The sequence below is a fragment of the Pan paniscus genome, chromosome 2, assembly GCF_029289425.2.
Source record: "Pan paniscus chromosome 2, NHGRI_mPanPan1-v2.0_pri, whole genome shotgun sequence".
Lineage (NCBI taxonomy): Eukaryota > Metazoa > Chordata > Mammalia > Primates > Hominidae > Pan > Pan paniscus.
In genome coordinates, this window is record NC_085926.1 from 13792249 (window position 1) to 13817614 (window position 25366).

Genomic DNA, 25366 nt, shown 5'->3' on the forward strand with positions numbered 1-25366 from the left:
CTGGTGGCATGAAGGCCAAGTTCAGCCCGCAGTCATGTTTTGCTTCATCCTCATGGTGTTTGTCAATGTACTGAAAAAGTGGGATATTTTACTTAAAAACTTGGATGTTTGTCCTTTCTTGAAAAATCAGAGGATCTGACCATGAAGAGGCCCACATTCCCATGTGGCAAAAATGCCCTTGTGTTGAGCAGCTTACTTTCTGAGACTGGGTTCCTGCCAAGACCCCAGGCATCTGGTTTCTCATCACTATAGTCCTGGGCTTTCTGATGTTTTTGGTTCAGCCTCTAACGATTTTGGCCTTTGTAACGTCAGTTTTTTTGAAAAGCCACTTTAGGAATAGACCAAAGGGGCTGGTGGATACCTCTGCCCAACGCAGAACCAAATATTTATTACCACAAGCCATGTTTGAAGAATCCCATAGTTGTGGAGAGAATAGTGATAATAATAATTAATAATAATATTTAGCATTCATCCATTGCTTTGCAACTCAAAGTGCCATACAGTCATTACTGGGAGGATCCTCACAACAGCCCTGTGAGGTAGGTGTTATTATTCTGATTTCACAGGTGGAGAAACTGGGGCTCAGAGCACAGCTGAACAGGGCACCAGAGAGAGGGCAGGCCCCAGAGCTGGGAACCCACAGTGAGGGAGGACACAGGGATGACTCTTCTGAGACTGTGTTTATGTAACTATCATTGAACACTCATCTGGGGAGGCTGGTCAGAATCTTCCCCATTCCCAGGTGCCAAGGAGGCCAGAAGCAGAAGGGTTGCAAGGTTGGGAAGCCATCCTACTCATGGCAGATCTGGTAGGTTTTCCAAAGCAAAGATAAAATGTGACCTGTGGACTCCCAAGAAACTGCTCACTTACCTATCTGTAGGTGTACCTACCTCATCCACCCACCCACTTTCCTAGCTATTCATCCATTCATCCACTCGCTTATCAATCCATCCACCCATCTGTTTATCCCTTCATCCATCCATCTACCCATCCATCCATTTATCCATTCACCCACCCACCTACTTATCCATCCACACATCTACCCATTCACCTACCTACCTACTCACACATTCATCCATCCCTCCATCCATTCACTCCATGGCCCCTTCACATGCCCACTCCTCCAGACACCCAAGTAAAAGAAAAATGGAAAAAAAGGTCCAAGGGAAGAAACCATGCAACCATCCAGTCACTTTTATTTGCCCATGCTGTGATCCAGGCTCAGTGTGGACGCTGAGGAGTCAGACACAGCCTAGATACTGAGGGGCTCCCAGCAGGTGGGGCCATGGGGATGTGCTGTGGTCTCAGAGGTGTCTGGTTTTCACCCATGGGTGTGGGGACAGAGTTCAGAGGTGCCTTCTCTTGGTGGTTCAACACAATCACACACAATCTCTGCTGTCTGCCTCATACCACCAGCCCTCACATGCAAGCAGAGACTCTGGGGAGCAGCAGATGCAAAGGCATGCAGCTCCATGCCTGAGACCCGATCTCCCAGGCACATGGAGAGAAACAGACGCTTGGGTAGCATGGAAACACACAGACACATACACACACGAGTACGGCGGAGGCGCTGCAAGGTGCAAAGTCACGTGACTACACTAAAGTCCCTAAGAAGATACAGTACACACACACACACACACCCCGGAAATGCAAACGGACACATATTGGAACACCCCCAGCCTGCTGGAGGACAGCTTTCTAGGCTGAGGCTCTGGGTGTAGCTGGACCCAAAGCAAAGTGGCCTCACTTGAACCTCTCTCTGCTGCTTGGCCTTGGGAGCAGGATATCCAGGAAGCCCCGCTGGGCCCGGCTGCTCATCGGCCCCTCACCCCATCTGCTTTGGGTCCCCTCACCTGAGGACTGCATCTCACCTTCCAGGACACGCAGGCAATGGCTAGTGTCTTGGTGAGGTGTGGGGCTCCCTGAACTGGCCTCTGCTGCAGGATGACGGTCAAGTCCCTGTGAGGGGCATGATGACCACCCACCACAGTGATTCATTTCGAGGCCACCACTCAGTGGCCCTGCTTGAAAGGCCTGAGCTTAACAGGCTGAGGCTGGGGATTTGATTTCTTTCCCGGCTAACATGGATGAGATGATGCCTCAACCCCAGGCATCCAGGGGCAGCTTGTGCCCACTTGGCAAACAGAACTCAAGAATCCAGCTGTGCAAGGGGCCCCGTGGGGCCTGATGCCACAACCAGGCATCACCCCTCCTTACCCCTAAGTGAGTACCAGAATTAAGAAGAAGCACAGGCCGTGGAATGATACAGCAGACTCGATATAAATAAAATATTCATATAAAAATAGTCTCTTACAAAATATTCTCTCTTATCCGGTGGCTCACTTTCCGAAAGATGGAAACTGCTGGGAATTTATTATTTTTCCTCTCTATGTATTCCAAGCTGGATTTTTCTAATGGTGAAGTTTGAACTGGGGAGGGCAAAAGGATGGAAAACATACTCTGGAAAAACGTCTCCAAATCTGGACCAGCTTAAATTTCTGGATAAGTAGCAGCAAACAGCAAAAAAAATATAAATGTGCGTGTGTATATATCTACATATGTATAAAAGATGTCTCCTCTTATACTTAAACATCTAGTGCTGCAAGGTGGGTACCTGCAAAATCAACTAGTAGAAATATCTGCATAAAGGATAGTTATGTACACTTCTACACGGCTCCTTGTCCTAGCAACAAAATCATCCTGCTAGGAAAGCAAGCAGTCCACTTTGATTGCAGAAAACGGATCCCGACGAGGTGGAAGAATTCTTTTTAATTAAATAAATTAATATTATTTTTTATCAGAATAAATTGTTAAATATTGCTATGATGAGGCCCAGGGGTCCAGAGTTCCTGCTGCAAAAGGCTTTGCTCCAGCCGCGGAGGGACCTGGGCTGTGTCTGGGGGAGGGTGGAGCAGCATTGGGTGTGGAACAGAATAGTTGAGGGCTCTGAGAGATTTTTTTTCCCCCACAGATGCCTGCAGGAAACCCAGGAAAAGTACCCTCCTCAGCAGAAAAGACAAGCTCAGCATTCCTGCGGTTCCCTGTGAAGATCCAGGCAGTGACCTGCCAGGGAGCCCGCAGCTTGGAAACGGTCCAGTCCTCCCAGCAATCTGACTTGCAGCGGGAGGGTGGTGTGCACACGGGGCTCACTTGCACGTGTACATCTCCGTGCGCTCGCTGCACGTGTTGCACTTGACATAGCAGCACCAGTGGAACTTACAGTTGCACTGCCACACGCGGGCGTACTGGTGGGTGTTGTAGCCACGCCCACAGCACATGAGGTCACAGCCGCTGGCCTGGGGAGCCGTCTTGTTGCAGGCGCGGCCCTGGGTGCCCACACTGCCGGTCACCGGGTCCTCCTCGCAGTAGTTGGGCGACTTCTCGATGTACACCAGGTCCGTGTCCATGGGCTTGCGGTACGACAGTGGCTTCTTGATCTTCAGGAAGGTGGGCCGCTTGTTGCGGCTGGCACGCACAGGCTCCACGTGAACGGCCTCGTTGTACTTGTCCTTGAGCACGTAGCCCAGCTCCCGAAACTGTGGCAGTGTGGTCCAGCACGTCTTGGTGGTGCACGAGCCTGACACGCCGTGGCACTTACATTCCAGCTTCATGTTCTCCTCCAGGATCTGCAGGGGAGGGCGGGGAAGAGCACAGCACAAGTCACCGCACGCCAAGGCCAAGTGCAGCCCCCAGCTCCCCCCCCCCCGCCCCCCACCCCTGCCCCACCTATCTGGGTCTGGCTTTAGTTTTTTCTTTCTGGTGTAGGAAACTCAGACCTGGATTCTAGGCCCTCTCATTCCAGCCTTTGTGCTGTGCAAGCCACTTCAGCCCTCTGTGCAGCAGTTTCCCCATATGTAGAATGGGGATAACGATAGTGCCTAACTGTACTCATACAATGAAATACTATACAGCAAGGAGAAAGAATGAATTGCTCACACATGCACAAATAGTGGATCTTTAAGAGGTAATGTTGAGGGAAAGAAGTTGGACACCAAAGAGGGCATACTTTATGATTCCATTTATCTGAAGTTCAAGAATTGAATGGCAGATGTTTTTCATTTAAACTTTATTCACCTACAAAGACAGTGGACTGGAGTTGGGCCATGAGCCATATTTTGCTTACCTTTGTGTTAGAATAGCCTAGCAATAAGAGAAGGCAACATTTTACCCAACACCCAGAGTACAGCATATTCAGGTTATTTTCAGTGTGCTTTAAAAAATTGTTTTTATTTCTTTCTGTCACTTTTCTTCCTTCCTTCCTCCCTCCACCCCTTTCTTCCTTTTTCAACTATAAAGAAATATCTTTGGGACTAAAGCTTCTCTTCCTTCCTCCACCATCCTAAGTCATGAATTGAGCTCCTACTGTGTACAGGCACAGAGATGGGGATTTCCCAGTGAGCACAGTTGCTGGTTCACCATGTGTGAGCATTTTTATTCTCCTTCATTCAGACTGTCAAATTGCTTTTGCTTGTTATATCATGAAAGAATGAACGGAGGAAGGGGTAAGTGAGTGGACATTTATTAACCCCCTGCACACACACTGGGCCCATGCTTTTATGTATGGCATCTTATTAATTCCATGAAGCTAGTATGATTGACTCCTTTTTACAGAAGTCTCAGAGCTGGTCTGTGAGACATTCTGAGGCAAGGGGCTTGGAGCTGAGGGGCGAACTGAGTGCCTGCTGGCCACTTAGTTCCCATGTGATGCTTCTTCTCCAGGTCTCAGTTTCCTTAACTCTAACATATAGTGAAGACAATTCCATCTTTTCTGAGAAAATCAGGGTGCTGGAAGAGAATGAGACATTCAAAAAACTCACTAGTCTTGCCTCTGGCCCTGGGCCCATTCAAGATGCTGGGGATACTGAGGTGACAAGATTAAGTCCCTGTCTCTGAGAATTGGGTCCATGTTCAGGGTCCTCCTAGCCCTAAGAGCTCTGCTTCCAGGAGAGGTGACCAGTGTTTGGTCAACAGAACCACCAGGGAGGGAGAGCCACCACATTTCAACCTCAGTATCTGCAATCAAATGAGCCAGTGATGCCACAGGCATCCAAAGTGTTCAGGAACAGGACTGGCTGGTTGAAGGCTCTGGTTCCAGAACACCTGGCATCACAGAGTACCTCCTGTAGGCAGCAGTCTCCCAGGACCCCCCAGCCCCACGCAGCCCATGCTGGATGAGCAGCCCCTTCAAATGCAGGCTGCGTCCCACAAATCTGTGTCCCCAAAACAACACAGATATCCCCAACACAGGTTGTCAGTGAGGGGATAGTTCCCAAATCTCCAGCCTGCCTCTCTGCCTTGGCTTAAAAAGCAGGAGAAAGAGCAAAGGCTTGGAGGTGTGATGACACAATTGGGGGCAGAGTGAGGCAGGTGTTTCTGATGCACTCAGGCCCAGTTGAGCTGGAGGCTTTGACAGAGATACCTGGGGGATGCTCAAAATGGATTCTGACAATACTGAGTGTTGGCAAGCATATGGAGCACCTGGAGCCCTCAGACACTGCTGGAGGCATGCCAACCTGGTACACATATGTTAGAAACCCGTTTTCCAATATCTACTAAAGCTGAGGATGCACATGCCTATGACTCAGACCTTCCATTTCCAAGACACATATCCTAGAGAATCACACTGTGTGTGCAAAGGAAACAGGTTCAAGAATGTCCACACAGCAATGTTCATAATCGCTCTGACCTGGGCACCATCCAGATGACCATCCACAGTGAGTGGATAAACCACAGCGTGTGCATTTCAATGGAACACAATAGGGCAATGACAATGAACAGCTCTAGCAAGCCACACTGACAGGGACTAACTCAGAAACACAGTGTGGAGGGACAGAAGCAAGCCAGAAATGATTTCCATAGAGTGATTTCATTTGGATCAAGGTCAAAGGCAGGCAAAACTGGATAGTATTGTTTAGGAGCCCATCCACCAATATCAAGACAAGGTTATTCCCAGGGCGGGGAGAGGCTGTGGTTGGCCAGGGGCACCCAGCGGTCTTCTGGGGGTCCTGGCAATATTCTGCTCCTTGATATGGTTTATGGTTACATGGATCATGCTTTGTAACTATTCTTTTAAGTGAACAGGGATGCTCTGTGTACCTTTTTCACATAAGCAATATCTCAATTTATAAAAATGCAATGGATACAATCAATGGCCAACAAGCACATGAGAAGGTGTTCAGCAGCACTGGTCCCCAGGGAAAGGCAAATCAAAACCACAACGACATGCTCCTTTACACTCACTAGGAGGTTAAGACAATGACAAGTGTCGGCGAGGGTGTGGAGCCATCAGAACCCTCCTGCACTGCCGGTGGGCATCTGAAATGAGGCAGCCACTCTGGAAAATAGTCTGGCAGCTCCTCAGAATGTTAGACACAGAATGTGTGACTCAACAATTCCACCCCTAGGGGTATGCCCAAGAGAAATGAAAACATGTCCACAATAAAATGAGTACATGATTGCTCATAGCAGCATTATTCATAACAGCCAAAAAGTGAGCGGAATAACTCCCTCAACTATTAATGGATAAGCAAAATGAGGTATACAGTGGAATGTTATTCAGCCATAAAAAGGAATGAAGTACTGACACACGCTACAACGTGGATGAGCCTTGAAAACATTATATGCTAAGTGAAAGTAGCCAGATGCAAAAGGCCACATATTGTGTGATTCCGTTTACATGCAATGCCTAGAATAGGCAGATCCATAATGACACATGGGAGATTAGTGGTTGCAGAGAAGAAGGGAAATGGGGAGTGATGGCTAATGGGTACGGATTTCTTTTTGAGGTGATGAAAATAATGTAAAATTCATTGTGGTGATGGTTGCACATATCTGTGAATATATATTAAAAGCCATTGAATTGCATACTTTAAGTGGTGACACTGTATGGCATGTGAATTATACCTCAGTAAAGTTGTTTTCTTAAAAAAGGCAATGGGAAGCCCCTGGAAGATTTTTGTGGGAAAGCAATACCAAGGCTTGCATGTATTTCCATGTGTGTGATACTGAGGGCTACTACCGTGGTGGGCCCTAAGCAATGGCCCTAGTGCAGAAAATGGCTCCTGTGTCCTGGATGGGGGTCACTGCTCCTTCTGCCCCTCTTGGACCCCTGAATGTGGCCTCCCTGTTCTTCTGAAGCCATTGATGGCGTGATGCCATGGTGGTATTGAATGTGCTCCGATCAGGTGACATCCAGCCTGCTAGCCCTGCACACTCTGCATTTTGAGAGCTGCAGTGACTGCATTATGTCCACATTAAGCCAGGCATAATCACAGCCGCCTGGCCAGGGCTGGTCACCAGACGGGCACCCAGCCCTCTCCCTGAGGCAGGGGACAATAGCAGAGGAAGTGTGTGAGGGACAAAGCTGCACTCTGCACCCTACTGCTTGAGGCCAGGCTTCTGAGCTGCCCGAGGGGACTTATGAGCTCACCTCCCCACTTGAAGAGCCTGGGCTCTGTGCTTCAGTGTCAGGAGGTCTGAGGGCTTTCAGGCTCAGGCTCTAAGATGACACGGCTCCATGCAGCTTCCCAGTGCCTGGCATACAGCCGGTGCGCAGAAAACGCCAGAAGGTAATTCACCAAGGGGGTGCATTCAAATCACTCCACAAGCAGTATGCCCCAGGCCCGAGCAATTGTCAGTTGAATGTTCAGGGTCCCACAGGCCCTGCCAAGCTAGCCAGGCATCAACCCTCCGTTGCTGGATATAGGTGAAGTTGAGAGGATTCAAGGAAAAGCCATGGCAAAGGTGGGGGACAATCGAGGGGCTTGGAGCAGCTGGCAGAATGTCAGTATTTTATATTAGTGGCTGCACCATTGGGTTGCAGGTTAAAGACCAGCTGCATGAAACTGCTAGAGTTTGCCATTTTGCCATCTTGTGATGCTGAGATTTCACAATATATGAGAAAAATAAATGAGGAAGTAAATCTGTGAATCTGGTGTCTGGCCTCAGTAGGCCCTTCCAGATGGTTTGGCCTGTGGAAGGCACTGGCAGGAAATCAGAGGGCAGGAGGAAAGTTCTGGAAGTTATTCCCCCTGGTTGCTCCCTGCTGGGCCCTTCAGGATGTCTGCACACCCCTATCAAAGGTCACAGCTCCTGCTGGGAAGTCCTCTCTATACAGCCCCCGGATTCTAGCAGCTCAGCCTCCCCTGTCTTCAGGCGTAAGGAGTAACCACTCCCCAGTGTAGCCAGCCCCAGGGTGCTGCACCAACTCTTTGAATTCCTTTACTTTTGTCCTTTTATTAGCAAACTCCTTCTTTTTTAAAACAGCTTTACTGCAGTACAATTCACATACCACACAATTCTCCCATCAAAAGTGTACAATTCAATGGTTTTTAGTATATTCAGAATTGTACCACTATCATTACAATCTAATTCTGGAACATTTTAGTCACCCCACAAAAGAAACTCCATACCCATTGCAGTCATTCCCCATTTCCCCTTTTCCCAGTCCCAGGCAGCTGCTAATCTACCTGCTGTCTTTGTAGATCTGTCTGTTCTAGACAGATCTATTCTATAAATGGAATCACATAGTATGTGGCATTTTGTGTCTCTAGCTTCCTTCACTCAGCATAAAGTTTTCAGGGTCTGTGCATGTTGTAGCATGTGTTACAATTCTTTTCCTTTTCATGGCTGAATAACATTCCATGGTACAGGTATGCCACATTTTATCCACGCATCCATCGGTCATTGGACAGTGGTCTCTTTCTAAACTCTCCTTAATTCCCCAGTCTGAATGTGCCTGTGGCATCCAGCCATGACCACAGTGGATACACCTGGCTCCTCTGCAGCAGGGCCGAGCCGAGCCCCACCCTCCTGGCCCCCAGGCCCGTGCTCTCTCCACAGCAGCGGCCTCCGCTTGAGCAAGCTCACCCCTTCCATGCCTCTTGGCCCTGCACATGCTGTTCCTTATCTGGAAGGCCAATCTTTATCACCATGACAGACGATGGCCCAACAATTCCACTACTGAATATGTAACCTGCGGGGAGGCTTGTGCTTGTGCAAGATGTCAAAGAGCCTCACAGGGACCTTATCTGAAATATCCAAAGGCCAAAAGAATCTGAAGATCCACCAGTGGTGACTGGTTATGTAAATTACGGCACATCTATGAGTTGGAATGCCCTATAGCTGCTAAAGAGAATGAAATGGCTCTTACTCACTAACCAAGGACACTGTGCAAGGTCCATGGTTAAGAGAGCAAAGCAAGGTGTAGAAAGGCTTGCAGCTTGGGAGCTTGTTTGTATGAGAAAGAAGACTCATCCATGTATGCTTGTAAGAGCACAGGGTATTTCTGGAATTACATGAGGGGAATTGGTAAGAGCAGCTGTCTCTGGGGAGGACACCAGTGCCAGGGGACCAGGTGGACAAACAGGAGTCTTACTTTTCATGGGATTGTCTTTTGTAGTGTTTGAATATTCTGCCATGTCAGGAAAAAAGTCAGCTCCTCACAAAGCCTTCCCTGATTGTCAGGATAGACAGTGACTCCCTCATGGTTTCCATGGCTGGCCTGTGCTGTTAGAGTCCTTGTCTCCTTAGCACTGTAATGACCTGCCTATACGTCAGCATTCCCCCAGGCCAATTGCCCTCCAAGGGAGGACTTGCTTCATAGCTACAAGTAGTGGTATGTTGCTCAAACTGGCTCTCAAAAGAAAAAGCAAAATGCCCTGTTATGTAGTGTTTCCCAATTTCTGAGGAATAAATTAAACGTTCCCGCCATGGCTGACTTTAAGCTACCAGCAGTTTAACAATTGACAAATCCTGAATATTTAGTAGTGGGTCTTCCAGCCCATAGGAGTGGGTTCCAACACACCACTGGCCTGGGAGTGTGACTAGTGCATAGCCTCCAGCTGTCAGATCCTTCAGGGTGTGGGGCCCTGCATCTGGGGACCAAGAGAGGCAAGGGTATAAAGGTCTGGCCATTTTAGCCAGAGGCAGTCCAACGTAATGGGCAGGACCGAGTCCAGTGCTCCCCATCAAGGCTTTGCTGGGCCAGCATCCAAGTGTGAGTCCTCTATCCGCCCAAGCCTGCTCCTCCTCTTCCCCTTTATTCCTTTATACAGATCCCCAATAAATAGCTGGGACCTGAAACTCCATCTCAGCCTCTGCTTCCAGAGAACCCCACTGGCCACACTCCTCGGGCCAGGTCATTCACCTTGAAATCCCCCGCCTCTGATGAAGAGCCTTGTGTGCAAGCGGTGCTGCCCGGTGTTTGCAAGGGGAACAGGACCTAGGGCATGTCTGTCCACGTAGGCATTCACTCACGCACCTGTTTCACAGTGAGGACCTACTGTGTGGTATTTGGCGTCACCCCTGCTGGGGAGTTCCCAGGAACACTATGACACAAGGAGGTGCTGCTCCGGTTTTCTCTGAGCTTCCGGTCCCCACCTTCCCTGAGTTTGCAGTCCTTGCCACCTCTGAGCTTGTGATTCCAAACCAGAAGTAGCTGTGGAATTAATAATTCCCCTGAATCTAATCATACATTGGTAAGTGCTATGAAGGAGTGAAAGCAACAGAGAAGGAAACTTGAACCCGTGAGATGCTCCTGTGTGCATCTCAAGGAAGCCTCCCCCAAGAAGGCCAGGGCTGAGCTGGAGTCAGATAACAGGAGGGATAAATTAGAACTGGCCAAACTCAGGTAGATGGGGAAAAGGCATTTCAGATTGGGAAACAGACACAGAGAACTGAAAGAGGGAGCAGGCTTAAGGAAGAGCACATGTTGAGCACATAATGAGGACATTTCAGGCATGGTGAGTGGCCAGAAAGAGGGGAATCTCGGGAGTAAAAGGGTCTTTTGGTGCTACCGAAATCTGACTCCAGTCAGCTCAGGCATCTACAGAGGATAATGTGAGTGCAGGGCCAGGCAGACTTCAGTCCCTTCCACAGAATAAAACAGTGGCTGAAACCAGCCAGAAGAGGGCTAAACATCTACAATTTTTGATATCTAAAAAATTGATTGCAAAATCACAGTATGGGAGAGACTGAGAAAGATTGAAATTGACCACAAGTTCAATATGAGCTAGGAGGCTACTGAAAAGCCAACACTCTGGGGCCATATTAACTAAGGCCTAATGCCCACAATAAAGAAGGGGATGGTCTTCCTATACAGTTTTCAGAACTGGACTATGCCTCAGCAGATGGAAAGAAACAGAGGATGTCTAGAGGAGAGGGCTGGAGGACCCACAGTGAATGAGCTGGAGCTGCTCAGCCTGGAGAAGGTAGTTTCTGGGATCCCTAGTCACTACTCCACAGGGTCTGCAGGCCTGACCCAGGACAGAGTGAGCAGGAAGGACTGTGTCCCAGAGCACAGAGCTGGGACCCCAGTTGTTGGCAGGAGTCAGAGAGCAGTAGATTCCTGCTCAGTCAGAGGGCAACCTCCCCAACAAAGCTCACCAGGGTTCAAGAGGGTTGCTGGTGAGGTAATGAGCTCCCTGTCCTGGAATGTATGTAAGCAGCAGCTGGGGTCTGTAAAGGGGACTCCTGCACCAGGTTGGGTGGGGCTGCAATCCAGAGCCTCCTCTGCCTGCCAGCCATGCCCCAAACCTGTCTGGAGCAGCAGGAAGGATTTTCTGCACCACTGGAGGGAGAAAAATCAATCTCTTTTTGACAGGTCCCCCAGGAAGTGCCAACAATGTACCAGGTGCTGCCCAGAGCCCGGAATTACTCAGGGTGGGGTTCTCAGGCCTGGGAGGGGACTGGGGAGAAACTTGGCTCCAGAAAATTCCTTGATTCATAATGCCAAATAGATACTATCGAATTTGGTGCTTCTGGGCCTGTCCCAGACCCTCAGGCTGCCCAGGGGACCTAGGGGTGAACTTCCTGGAAGAAGGAAGGATCCTTGGGAGGGGACATCAGACAGCAACCTCTGGCTCCCACAGGGTCCATGCCACATGGTGCTCCTATGACTGGAAGTGTCTGCCACCCTCCATAGCATTCTGAGGGGCATCGAATTTTAAAAACCAAAGGCTTCCCAGCGTTGAACACACTGCTCACTGTCATCCCTGCCCCCAGAACCCATGGCAGGCACTCTGAAGCACTGGGCGCTCCAGGATCGATCCTGCGCTGCCCTACTCCAGGAATGTGCCCCCATTCATCTCCGCAGGCCCAGCCCAACCCAGCCTTCTACAGCCCTCCACAGTGCCACCTCCTCCACAGAGCCACCTGTCCCAGCCCCACCCAACCCCAGTCCTTATCTTGGCGCCTTGTTTTCTAGCAAGCCCAGTGAGACCTTGGAGCTTTGCAAACAGTGAGTCCTCAATGAGGCCTTTCCTAGCCCCCGAAACTGAAGTAGCCCCACTGGTCATTGCTAAGGATGGGTGACTCAGACCAGTCAGGGCCAAACTGAGGTGAGTCCTGGGGATTCTGCGCACACAGAAGACAAGAGCTGTTGGTTATCTCCCACCAGATACGAACAGGAGGGAATGCAGGGGCCAGAGCTGTGGACAGGCATCGTGCAATCACATGGGGCCAGAGGATGGCATCAACTAGGAAAGCAGAGCTGAGAAATAGAGAGGGGGCAAGGAAGGGGTGCATGCAGCTGGGTCCTGGGAATATCATTTGCACCCTGGATCAAGCCAGACCTGAATTCATCAACCCAAGACCACTGTGTTCCAGGAACTAATGAATACCCTTTGCTCTTAAGCAAGCTTGAGTTAGGTTTCTACCCATTACAACTTAAAGTACCCTAACTGCAACAGAAATCCTTTCATCTGGGCGGTGGAGGTGCCCTTTGTAAAACAGATAGCCAGCCCCAAGTTGATGGGTCTTAAGCCACACATGGCATGGCGCAGGTCTGGGGAGCCAAGGACTGGTTTGCCTAAAAAGGCCTTTGGAAGGCCAGGACCTCGAGGGCTGGAGCTCGAGACTCTGGGTTCGTTGAGTATCTGCTGCTTCCTCCCCTCTGAAACCCCTCTGAGGTTGGCCAGCCTGGCTCCTCTGCAGGGAGTGGTCAGTTCTGGACTACTTGTACCTCAGGTTATAAGCAGTGACCTGGGCAACCAGAATCAGTCTCCACGAAAGTATGATGTGGCCAAAGGCAGCCTGAAGCAGAAGGGCAGGCACTGTGGCAGAGTCAGGTCACCCAAGAAGCTCAGTTCAAATCCCATCCCTGCCACCACATGCTGGTGATGGCAGAAATGGCCCAAGGGAACATGGCACACTCTCTGGCTCTCCATTTCCTCATTGCTGCTGGCCTACCTCTGACCACGGAGGCCAAAAGCATAACACATCGCCTGAAAAAAACAGAGACCCGGAAAAGCAACTTCTCCCTTTCTATCTTTGGATGCTGTGGTGTAAGAATGTGATTCCTGGAGCTTAGGCAGTCATCTTGTGACCATTAGGCAAGACCTATGAGGCTGACAAGGTGACAATGGCAGAATGGAAGGGTGAAAAGAGCTGGGGCCCAAGAAAAGACTGTTGAGCTTCTGAAAGAAACCATATCCAGATTTTTATTTTGCAGGAAAAAAACAAACTCCTATCATCAAAACCACTTTTGGTACTAGTAAGGCATTCTGTTACTTGCAACCAAATGCATCCTAAGAGATTTGTTCCTCGTTGTAAAGTAGGGACAAGTCCTCTCAAAGGGAACAGTGGGGATTAAATAGGAGAAGGCTCTTTGAGGCCTGGCACCACGTATCTCACAGAACTGGTGCCCAGCCTGTGGGAACTTTTCTCATTTTGAGCAGTGGATGCTGGGATGAGTGCGCACAAGGCTAGATGGGCAGGGCAGGGAGAGCGGCGCTGTGGGGCGGAAGGAGTCATCGGATGGAGGTCCTGCTTCTGTCTGTACGCTGCTATGTGCCTGCAGGCAAGTCCCTTTCCTTCTCTGAGTCTCAGTTTTCCTTACCAATGAAGGCACCACAGGGGGATCTCGGAGAGAAAAGATGGGGACAGAGGGAGACAAGGAGGGCGGGGGAGGAGAGAAGCAGGTTGGCTGAAGTTGTCCACACTCTCCCATAAGTCCCTGGAGTGAAAGCCCATTTCTGTGCAGTGCAGCAGCTGCAGAGATGACAGGAAGTGACCATTTCCCCCAGAGGTCATTAGGAGTTCCTGGGAGCCCTGCTGTTGAAGCCCCAGCCCTTCATCCTTTCTCCTGCCTTCTCCAACACCCAGGTCAACTCACCCCAGAACCCCTGTCCTATTGCAAACACCCTCCCAGCGCTGGAAGCATGTCTGTGCTGCTGCTGCCTGGCATGGCAACCCCAGGGCATCTTTAAGCAGCCCCTGCAATGGCTGCCTTTGTTCTCCCCTCACACAATGTGCTCCTGGTCCCCGCAGCGTCTTCTCCCATCCACATTGCTGGTACTGCTATCTCCCATGCTCAGACCCCAGCCACCCTCCCCCAAGCAGGAGGCTCGTTCCTGAACCTTCTCCAAAAAGATCCAAGCCAGCTGATCACATGGTAAAGGTGGGCCCCGGTCAAAAAGATGGACAGAAAGCAGGTGGGAGCTTTGCTGGATGTGGAGGCCCCTCAACCTCAGGCTGGAGGGCTGATGGCTTAGTTTTCACAGAAAGCCATGCCTGGATCAGACTCCAGAGACTTGAGGCAGGAGATGGTCACCAAGTTCCGCTGGCTTCCTCTCCTGTGCCCCATGCCCCATCTGTTCATGTTTCTTGTCTCCAAGCACCCACCCTGCACCAACCAAGTGAAACACGGGTCCATCATCCTCTGTGTGTGGCGGAAGGTGTCCCTGGCTGCTGCTCACCCCTGCTCTACCCTGGGAGGCTGAGCTGTGTCCCTCCTTGCCCTCCAGCTTCCCAGTGGGGGATCCCACAGGACTGGAGGGCAGGAGAAGATACAGGCAGGACTTTTACACCCTGGACTCCCTGTCCATGGACCACAAGGTGGCTGTGACTGTCTCCCTCTGCCTAGAACCACAGCGCCTGCCAGGAGGCCCCTTTTCCCCAAGCACACTTTCTCCACTAACACTGCCCTCCAGGGCAGACAGAGCTCCCCAATGTTGCCAGCCCTAAGGCCCTTTTAGGATTCCTTAAATCCTGCCACATCCCTGTAGTCATCCTTTACTTAAACTTTCCTCTGTTACCCCTGACTACGCCATCTCCCAGACTCTGGTGGGCACACTGGGTAAGTGAGTCCCTCCTCGAGCTCCAGCTTTGTCTCCTCATGACATGGGCTCAATGGAACACACCTGGTGATGCAGCAGCTGGGTTAAATGACCGAAGGTGGAGTTCCAGGGGAAGGAGGCGCTCATAATCACTGCTGTAATTATGTAGGATTGTGCCATTGTTCAAGGATCTGCAGGAAATGTTGTGTTGGTGTCAGGATCAGAGTGAGGACAATTTCTCGGCCTAGGGCTCAATGCCGGCCTCAAGCCCAAGCTGCTCAGTGTCATTTCTTCCTACGTGTATGCCCAAACCTCTCAGCAGACTGAGCGGCACAAGGGCAGGATCCATGCCCACCTCTAATAAAAGCCGCTGCCTCCGAGGTAGCTGCGGTGTCCAGTGCCTGACACGAATGCACACAGAAACCTTATGAGGAAGGTTGACCATCATCAGCCCATTTCACAGATGAGCAGACGGGAGCCAAGGGGTGGCAGTGTGGACCACAGTCACACAGTCAGGAAGCGTGGAACTGGTATTGGAGTCCAGCAATCTGGCTCTAGAGCTGTGATGTGGCCGAACAGAAGGAAGGTGGGTGGGCTAGGATGGCCTTGCTCCCTCGGTGATGGTCACCTGGGCTGGCTTGTGTAGTGGACACTGTCGCATGCCACTGGGATCTGTCCTTCAGGACCAGACACTCCCTCTGCAGCTGCTGGGAGTGTTGCTGCTGATGGCTAGCAGCTGAGTTCCTCCCTAGGCACTGCCCTCCCCTGATGGGAGCTGTCTCACCCAAGACCACTCCCCCTCCCTGGGCAGCCCCCCAGCCAAAGACTGGTTGGTGCTGGGTACAAAGGCCCATCTCCCTGCCTCCATGGGGCTAAGCCAGCTCCAGGTTTCTCATGGGACCAGCATAAGTCCCTGTGGCTGCTGCATCACTGGCCAACCTCTCTCGATGCCCAGGGCTGCCTTCCTCACTGCCTTATAGGTGTATCTCCCCAGAGTCCTGCCCAGGACCTGTCCTGCTTGCAAATGTCCAAACCAGGGACCCTTTCCAAGGCACTGAATAAAGACAATGTGGAGGTCAGTGGGCAGGCAGCCTTGGACCCCCAACCCCGGGAGACAATAAGTGTGGATACCCACACCAGGATAGGTGCTACAGGCTCCCATCCAGAGCTGCCACCACCTGCTCCCCTCCTGTTCCTGCTCCTGCTTCTCCTGCTCCTGATGATATTCCTCCTCCTCCTCCCCCTCTTCCTCCTCCTCAGGCTCCTCCTGCTCCCCCTCCTCCTCCTCAGGATCCTCCTGCTCTTCCTCCTGCTCCTCCTTCTCCTTCTCTTGCTCTTCATGCTCCTCCTTCTCCCCCTCCTCCTCCTCTTGCTCCCATCCTCCTGCTCCTCCTCTTCCTCTGCAGGCTCCTCCTCCTCCACAGGCTTCTCCTTCTTCCCAAGCTTCTCCTACTCTTCCTCCTTCTGCTCCTCATCCTCCACAGGCTCCTCCCACTGCTCCTCCTCCACAGGCTCCTCCCACTCTTCCTTCTCACAGGCTCCTCCTCTTTCTCAAGCTTCTCCTTCTTCCCAAGCTTCTCCTGCTCTTCCTCCTCCTCCCCCTCCTCAGGCTCCTCCTACTCTTTCTCCTGCTCTTCCTCCTGCTTCTCAGTCTCCTCCTGCTCCTCCTCTCCCTCCCCATGTCCATCCATCTTAGCAGAAAGCTGCATTTCAGCCAGCTGCAGCTGTATACCTCTGGGCGACTCAGATGAAAGAGCAGAAAAAATGGCTTTTTTTTTTCTGTAAACATTTGAGGTATTTTCTTTTTGGTGCATTCTTTAACTCATTCTGGATGCACTGACTTCAAGCAAATATTCCTGCCTGACATGGAGGGGATGGCAGGGAAAAGGTGCACCCCATAGGACAGGGCCCCTGGAATGCAGCCTGGGAGGTACAGGAAGAGAGGTTTCCACTCAAGCCAGAGAGAGGTTTTCTGGTCTATACTGGGGGCCTTCTGAAACTCAGTGTCTGCCAGGTTACAACTGCTTAGATGCTCTCTATGGCTCCTGAGGTTAAAGCCCAGATTCCTCTGCCTGGCTTTCAAGACCCTCCATGAACTGGTCTCTGCCCAACTTTGGGGTATCGTAGGAGCCCGAGAACTGTGGACACACAGCCCCTCACCCCAGATTCATCTCTTTCTAGGCTCCTACCCCCCCAGTAACCTGTGTGGCCTGCACATAGTCACACCCCACCATGTGCTCACACACACACAACCTCCCCAGGCATGGCCCCATGCAACCCCCCACAGGCTCACACCCTCACACTCATCAGCACACTCAAAGCACACACTCTTACGCCTGTGTACACAGTCACACACTCCATCACAGGTATGCACGACCCACATGCTCACATACAGGTGCTTCTCATGCTGTCCATCCCTACACAACATATGCACAGATAGCCCTTCACACACAGTCCTGCCCACATACTTCCCGGCACACAAGCTCACACACACACACCCTTAAACATGAAGGGAGCCCATATGGTGGTGGCTAGCAGATGGACACACTGCACACTGGCATGGGGGGCCTGGGGCCAGGTCTCAGTTTTGCTCCCCTGTAAACTGGGGCATTTAAAGTAGCAAACCCATTTGGAGGTGGAATAGTTGAACCCCACACAGTGCAGCACCACACAGTGCAGCCTCTCCTAGATGCATTCTGGGTGCCTCTCTCTCATAAGTGACCTTTCTGCAGGCTGCTAGGTTGACTACAGGGCAGGGGTTGCCTTGGGCAGGCCTGTCCCAGAGTCTAGGTTAGTGGGGACTGTGGCCTGTGACCTGGGGTGAGGCAATTGGGTAACCCCAACCACAGCATGAGGGGCAGGGAGGCTGACAGCAGGGACATGGAGCCACTGAACCTATGTGCTTCTCCCAACTGCTGGAGAACCCTGAAATGGCCTTGGCAATCAGTCATACATTCACTTATTCATTCATTCACTCATTCACCTTTCCACTACACGCTAACTTAATCCCTTCCCTGGCCAGGCACTGAGGTTGGTGGCCAGGTGGGCAGAAAGAGGCAAGCCCCCGACTCCCTTGAAGCTTAAGCTCTGGAGGGGGAGGTGGCTGTGCTGTCAACTGTCACACGGGCATAAGGCTGATATCAGCTTCCACCAATGGTGGCCCTGAAGGAAAGCGCAAACTTGCTCCCGTTCCTGTGGTCACAGCTCCCAGAAGTTTCCCCCACAGCCTGGCTGGAAAATGTTTTTAAAACAATTTGAGAAGTCTGAATCAGGCAGGGTATTAGGCAGCATTGAGCAATTGTTTATTTTGCTTAGGGTGATAATGGCACCATGGTTTTTTTTTAGAAGTCCCTATTGATTGGAGATACACAGTCATGTGTGGGTGAAATAACAAGTTGTCTAGGGTTTTCCTTAAACCCTTCCAGTTGTGGGGAGCTGAGGAGAGAAAACGAGGTAGAGGACTTGGACCACAAGCTGGGGCTGCTGATGCTGGGGGTCGGGTGCACACTGGAGGTCCAGGGGCACGCTGTGGGTCAGGTGCACGCTGTGGGTTGGGTGCATGCTGGGAGTCGGGTGTATGGGGCTCCTTTTACTGTTCTTTCCCTCTGTCCTCCAGGCATCCCCTGCTGCCTCTTTGACTTCATCTCCTATGCCCTCATTCACTCCATGCTGGTCACAGTGGGTTCCTTGCTGTTCCTCCAGCACCCCAGGCATGCTCCTGCCTCTGGGCCTTTGCACCTGCTGCCCTTCTACCTTGGGGTACTCTTCCCCACTCTCCACATGGCTCCCTTCCTCAGTGCTTCTAGCCTTTGCTCAAATCTCACCTTCCCTATGAGGCTCTCCCTGACTTTTGCCCTGGTCTTTCCCACCCCTGCCCTGGCTTGTTTTGCTCCCTAGCTTGCGTCAAATGTGACACAGCACACATTTTAGTTGTGTTTATCATGTCTCCCTCCAGAATGTCAACTGCCCAGGGGCAAGGACCTGGTCTGTCCATCCCCTGCGGTGTCCCCAGCAGCTAGACCAGGAATATAGCGGGTGCTCAGTAAATACTTGCAAATGAATGACTGAGAGCAGTAAGAAAGAAAGCGACTGGAGTGATCAGGTAAGGAAGTGACCTTGAGCTGAGAACCAGACGTTGAAGAGGAGTCGATGAGACAAAAAGGGAGGAAAGGGCAGGCCAGGCAGAGGGAAGAGCATGGGCAAAGGCCGAGGGCAGAAGGAAGCAGGGAGCAGTCAGGAAACAGGAAGGAGGGCAGTGGGCCAGGAAGGAGGGCAGTGGGCCAGGCTGGAGGGCCGGCGGGGTCTTTGTCCTGATGGTTCTTGTGGGGGTCAGAGGAGCACATGTGGAATGGCATTGGAGAAGCTCTCTCAGGCGTCCACGCAGAGGACAGACTAGAGACCTGAGCAGAAAGGTCCTGCGATGCAGGAAGACGCAGGGTGGGGGCTCAGTCAGGTAGAACCAGAGAGAGAACGGGAAAGCACGCAGAAACCAGAGGACCGCCCGCCTGGCCAGCTCCCAGGGCAAGACCGCTGTGAACCCCTTTGGTGGTAAATCAGCTACAAACTGTGCATCTGATGAGGGCTGAGCCAGCGTCCTCAGCTCCTGCTGGCCTGCCTGGCTCTGGCCAGCCCCATGGGGATGCAGAGCAATGGGACACAGAGCTAGAGGACCCAGAGCACGGGCCCCCTACATCAGTTCAGACCCTCCTCTCTTGGCCAGAGACCTGGGCTCTGTCAGGGACAACCCCAAAGATGGTGGACTTCAAAGAGGGATGGGACCTCCCCACGAGGCTGGGGGAACACTAACACCAGAAACACACTCACACACAAACTTGTCCACAAATGTCAATAACAGCATTATTCATAACAACCAAAAGATGAAACAACTCAAATGTCCATCAATGGATGAATGCGTAAACACAATGTTGTCTTTCCATACAATGAAATATTATTCAGCCATAAAAAGGAATGAAGTACTGACACATGCTGCAACATGGATGAACCTTGAAGCCTTTATGCTGAGTGAAAGATGCTGAACACAAAAGACCACAGCGTGTATGCTTCCAGGTGTATGCAATGTCCAGAACAGGAAATCCATAGAGACAGAGAGCAGAGGAGTGGCTGCCAGGGGCTGGGAGAGAGGGAATGAGGAGTGACTACTAGTAGGTACAGAGTCTCTTTGAGGGGTGCTGAGAAGTTTCAAAATTGATTATGGTGATGGTTGCACAACTGTGAATACCCTAAAAACCTTGGACTTGTACACTCTAAGAGGATGGATTGTATGGCATGAGAATTATATCTCAGTAAAGCTGGTTATTTAAAAAAAAAAAAAAAGACAAGAGACCCCATTGGGCCAGTGTCCCTAGGAACTTGGGCCATGGAGCACAGCTGCTAGTGCAATCATGGGGGTGTCAGCCCTCGTGTGGACATGCAGGGCTCAGCCCTGGCCTCCAGATGGGCACAGCAGCATCCGCACGCTCTCCCCAGGCTCTGCTTCAGAGTCATCTGCAGAATCCCAGCCTTTCAGAATCTGCTGATGCCTGGACCCCACCCCCAGAGGTTAGGATTTCACTGGTCTCAGGTGTGGCCAGGTGTCTGCTATTTTAAAAAGCTTCTCAGGATTCTCACATGTGGCCGGGGTGGAGAGCCCTGGTCATGTCCTCCATCCACTCTGGCAGTCCTGAACCCTCCAGTGGAACCTCCCACTGCAGGGCCTGTGCTGGGTACCAGTAAAGTGAGGGTGGTTGGACAAAGTCTCTGTCTTCAAGAAAAGCCCAGATAGTCAGGGAGACAACCAGACCGGTAGAAGGAAGACTGGTCCAAAATAAAGGCCTGTATGTACTGCCATGGGGCCCATAGCAGTTGGAGGAAGTGACCTGTGGGGTTTGAAGGATGAAGAGGAGTTCGCCACTGGAAATTCGAGGGAAGGGTATCACCTGTGCCTGAGCAGGAGTGCAATGCCCTGGGGCTGGAAAAACCAAGGGAGCGAGTGTGGGTGCAGAAGAGAAGCTTGGTGCAGCAGTGAGAGCCCCAGGTAGGAAAGGAAGGCAAGTTGGGACCTGAAGGGAGGCCTAGATGGAACTGCCATGAGACTGAGTGCTGAGAGCCAGGGGCCTTGCTCCTCCTGGCTGAAGCCCAGCACACTGCAGGGCATTACTGGGGGTGTCTGGTTGTGGGGGTGTGGGCAGTTACCGGAGGCCAAGTGGTAGCCTCTGATGAGAACACCATCCTCTGCCCTGTCCTCTGAGGCCCCAGGGCACCCACTGCCTCTCAGCCCCGCCAAAACCCTTCTGTGAACACTTAATGTCAGGTATTCCAGGACGACACCAAGCCCATTCCTGCCCCAGGACTCCACAGCAGCTGATCCTTCTGCCTGTGACACCCTTCCTCCAGTTCCTCAGCTCCGGCTCAGCAACGTAAAGCCACCCTGGATGGCCCCCTCTCCACAGTGCTCCGCATCAGCCCCTCTCACATCCCCCTGTCTCACATCCCCCCGGCCACCTGAGGTACTTTGGGATGACTTGCTTGCTCTCCCCTCCCCTCCTGAATGTCAGCTCCAGAAACACAGAGCCCCCATCCGCTGTGTTCGGGAGCATCTAGAGGAGGTCTGCCTCTCCGGAGACACCCAGCAAGCATTTTCTGGGTGAGTGAATGAATGAATGAACGAATGAATGAATGAATATTTGCTCAGGAGTCTAGATAGCCATTCTTTCATGGTGGGTTATTGTAGAAGAGGCCCTGACTTAGTCCACAGAAGATCAAGGCTGAAGCATCCCGGAGAGTCTCTGGCGCAGGGACACAGGCGACGATGCTCCGGAACATGGAGGAAGGACCCAGGAGCCGGGTCACACCTGGCTGAACATCCTCTGTGCCCTTGACCACCTCCATCTGAGCTGCCTGGGCCCCAGCAAGGCCCTGCCCAGGTGGCCGCCTACCAAAGAAGCCCTATGAACTTCCCATCCCAGACAGGAGCTCCCTGAGACATGAGGAGCAGCTCTGGCCTCTCCCGACCTGTGTTGGCGTCCAGCGTGCAGGAGCTGGTGTCCAGGAGGCTGGACTGGCCTGAACCAAGGTTCCACGCTGCCCTGCAACAGCCCCCGGATGTGTGTGCAAAGACACCTCCTCTGAGATATTCTGTTCCTGCCTTTGGTGGGGTAGAGGTTTTCCAGTCGGGCAAATGGAAATACACCCCGGTTATCTCTATGTGTCTGCAGTTCCCAGCTGAGGGTGCGGTGGGGCCTCTTCCCCTGGGCAGAGCAGGTGGGGGGCATGGTTGAGAAATAACCAGTTTCTCAGTGCTCTGAGCTACAAGGAGCTGCTGCAGGAGTGGAGACCCAGGGCCCAGAAGGACGTGGGTTTCTCTCTCAGCTGTGCGGCTTTGGGTCCTCACCCTCCTGCTGTCCCTGAGGTTCCGTCAGCACCATGTAGGCCTGCTGGCTGGTGCATGTGCAGAAGCAACAGTGGACCTGAAAGGTCCCCTGAAACCACGGTGTGCGGAAGGAACTGAAGCCTCCCACAGCAGAGGAAGAGGTTTTTAAAGTCCCTTCTTCAAGCCCCAGCTCTGCCACCTGTTGGCTGGGTCACCCTCAGGATACCACTTAACCTCTCTGAGCCTGGTCCTTCAACAAGAAAATCAGAGATTATGAACTACCTAAAAAGCCATCTCAGGGCTGCTGCTGGGGCTGGCTCAGGCAGAGAACGGGAGGAACCCGACTCACAGGAGGGAGCTGGGAGAGGGCTCAAGGGGACCTGGTTGGAGCCCCCAAAGTTTTGCAGGACTGCTCTGGACCAAGAATGCCAACTGGCTTAGGGACCCAGAGAGTAAAGCTGGGTCTCCCCAGCTAGTCTCAAAGGGCAACTCTCAGCTCGGATTCTGTAGGTATGGAGTGGACTTCCCAGAAGGTAGCGAGCTCCCTATCACCAGGGTACTCAAGCTGGATTTAGATCAGCATCCTCCAAAACGGGAGCCACGAGCAATATGGGTGCTTGAACTGTGGCTAGTCTGAATTGAGATGTGCTATGAGTGTGAAACAAATGCCAGACTTCAAAGACTTATTACAGAAAAATTAAAAAGTATCTCAGTATTTGCATATTGATTACATATTGAAATGTTATGTAATCAATATCAGACAGATATTTGGGATATCTTAGATGAAATAAAATATCTTATTAAATTTAATGTCACCTTTTACCTTTTTGATGTAGCAACTAGCAAATGTCATATGACCCATGTGTTTGGTATTATGTTTCTACTGGACAGTGCTGGTTGAAATCCTTGCTGCTCAAAGTGTGGTTCCTGGACCAACCAGCACCATCCACATCACCTGGAAACTTGTCGGAAATGCAGAATCTCAGGCCCTGCCCCAGACCCACACATGGAATCAGGAGCTGCATTTCCACACATTCCCCAGGTGAATTTTGAGAAGCTCTGAAGAGCCTGAGGCTGGGGGTCTCAGAGGGGAGCCCAGATAGGGGGTGGGAGCACATGGCCTGAAGCCCAGCCCGTAACAGGTGAAATATTAAGTCATTGATGCCTTTGGCCCTTAGTCATACCCTTAGCCCATGGCGTCCTTTAAACCTAACCCTCACCAGGAAGTGCACACAGCTTTTAAGGAGAAAAGGGCAACTTTGCAAGGGATTCGGCTCTCTGGCTTAGCAATGAACGCTATCAGGGAATACACCAGGAGCTGGTCCATCTGTGACTTTTTAAAGCCTGGGAAATAATCTCAGAAAACAACTGAAAAATACATCTGTGTGTTTTAAAAACAAACAAACAAAACTTAACCGACCCCTTCCCCACTCCACCACCAAATTCCTCCTTCTTTTTCTCTCTGAAAACTTGGCCAACAAGCATTAAATGGCACTAAATATAGAAATGGTGAGCAAGTAAATCACTCAGAGGTGCCACATGTTGCCCAGGGCCTGTTTTACGGTTGAGTTGTAAACCATTGAGAGCGTGGAGCTGTAATTAAAATGCTGACGGCCTCCCAACTGCCAAGCAGCCAGGAGGGAGCAGGGCTGGGAACCAGCAAGCAGGGGTGCAGGGAGGGTGGTGCCCTTCCTAATGCTGATCAGCCCAGGTTCAATGTCCTCTGCAGGCTTCCAAGATGCAGGCAAACCCTTCTCTCACAGGGAAGCAGGGCCCTGCACTCCCCACTCTCTAACACATCTCTCTGTGACCTCCTCTCCTCCCTGACAGCCACACTGGCCTCTTTGCCTCTGGGCTCTGACCTTGCAATTCCCTCTGACTCAAATGCAATTCCCCAGATGGCTCATTTCCTCACTTCCTGTTCAGAACTTACCTTCTCCAGGAGGCCTCTCCTGATCGCCTAAAATAAAACGCCCCTGCTCCTGATATCTGTGCCCTCTCATCCTGCTTTGTTTGTTCATCATAGCATTTATAACTCTCTGACAATAGATTCCATATATATATTCTATTATTTGTTTGTTGTCTCCCTTCCCCCGGAATGTCAGCTCCATAAAGGCAAGTACCATGTCTAATCCCATAGCCTAAAACAGTACCAGACGCATAAATAGGTGCTTAATAAATATTTGTTGAATGAATGAATGAACGAATGCATGGATTTCCATCCTTTCTTTCAGCTGATCTGGTGATCTCACTGGGAAAATGTCCAACTTTCCAGCAGTGAGCTCAGCTTTTTACTCATCCATTCACCCAACCATCCTTCCAAATAGCTATTCATCCATCCATCCATCCATCCATCCACCCATTCAGCCATCCATCTATCCTACTACCCAAACATCCATCCAACCATCTTCTAAGATCTGTCCGTTTAACCATCCATCCATCTATTCATTCATATTCCATTCATTCAACCAGCCTTCCCATTACTATCTATCTAGCAAATATCCATCCATCCATCTATCCATTCGTGCATGCATGCATGCATCCATCCATCCATCCATCTATATATCCATCCATTCATCCTACCAGTCAGCCATGCACTAATCCAAACCAATCCCCAAATGGTTAGAGTTCCTATCCTGGGGTCCCATAGTCCCCTACACACTCCTCTACCAAATCCAGTTCATGTTGTCATATTTACATGCAGTAATTCACTCTTCTCCTTCTGTCATTAGAATGTAATCCCCCTCAAATTCAGAAATGGTATATTATTTATCTCAGACCTCAGTGCCTAAAACAGAGCTGGCATATAGGGATTCGGCTCTCTGGCTTAGAAATGAACACAATCAGAGAATACACCAGGGGCTGGCCTCCTCTAACTTTTTAAAGGCTGGGAAATAATCTCAGGCGTCAGTGAATGGTTGCTGAATGAATATGTTTTTCC

At 51.2% G+C, this 25366-nt stretch overlaps 1 protein-coding gene across 3 annotated transcripts in view; it reads right to left on the reverse strand.

Annotated features, from left to right (window-relative positions):
- Positions 1 to 358: 358 nt before the first annotated feature.
- The window catches only part of WNT7A (Wnt family member 7A), a 63749-nt gene continuing 38741 nt past the window's right edge, over positions 359 to 25366 (reverse strand). For 2 of the 3 annotated variants that reach the window (XM_003826235.6, XM_034955867.3), the window contains exon 4: positions 359 to 3626. In XM_003826235.6, the coding sequence (XP_003826283.1) occupies positions 3147 to 3626 (480 nt within the window). In that variant the 3' untranslated portion in view covers positions 359 to 3146. The remainder of the gene's footprint in view (positions 3627 to 25366) is intronic. The other variant, XR_008624703.2, reaches the window with a different exon arrangement.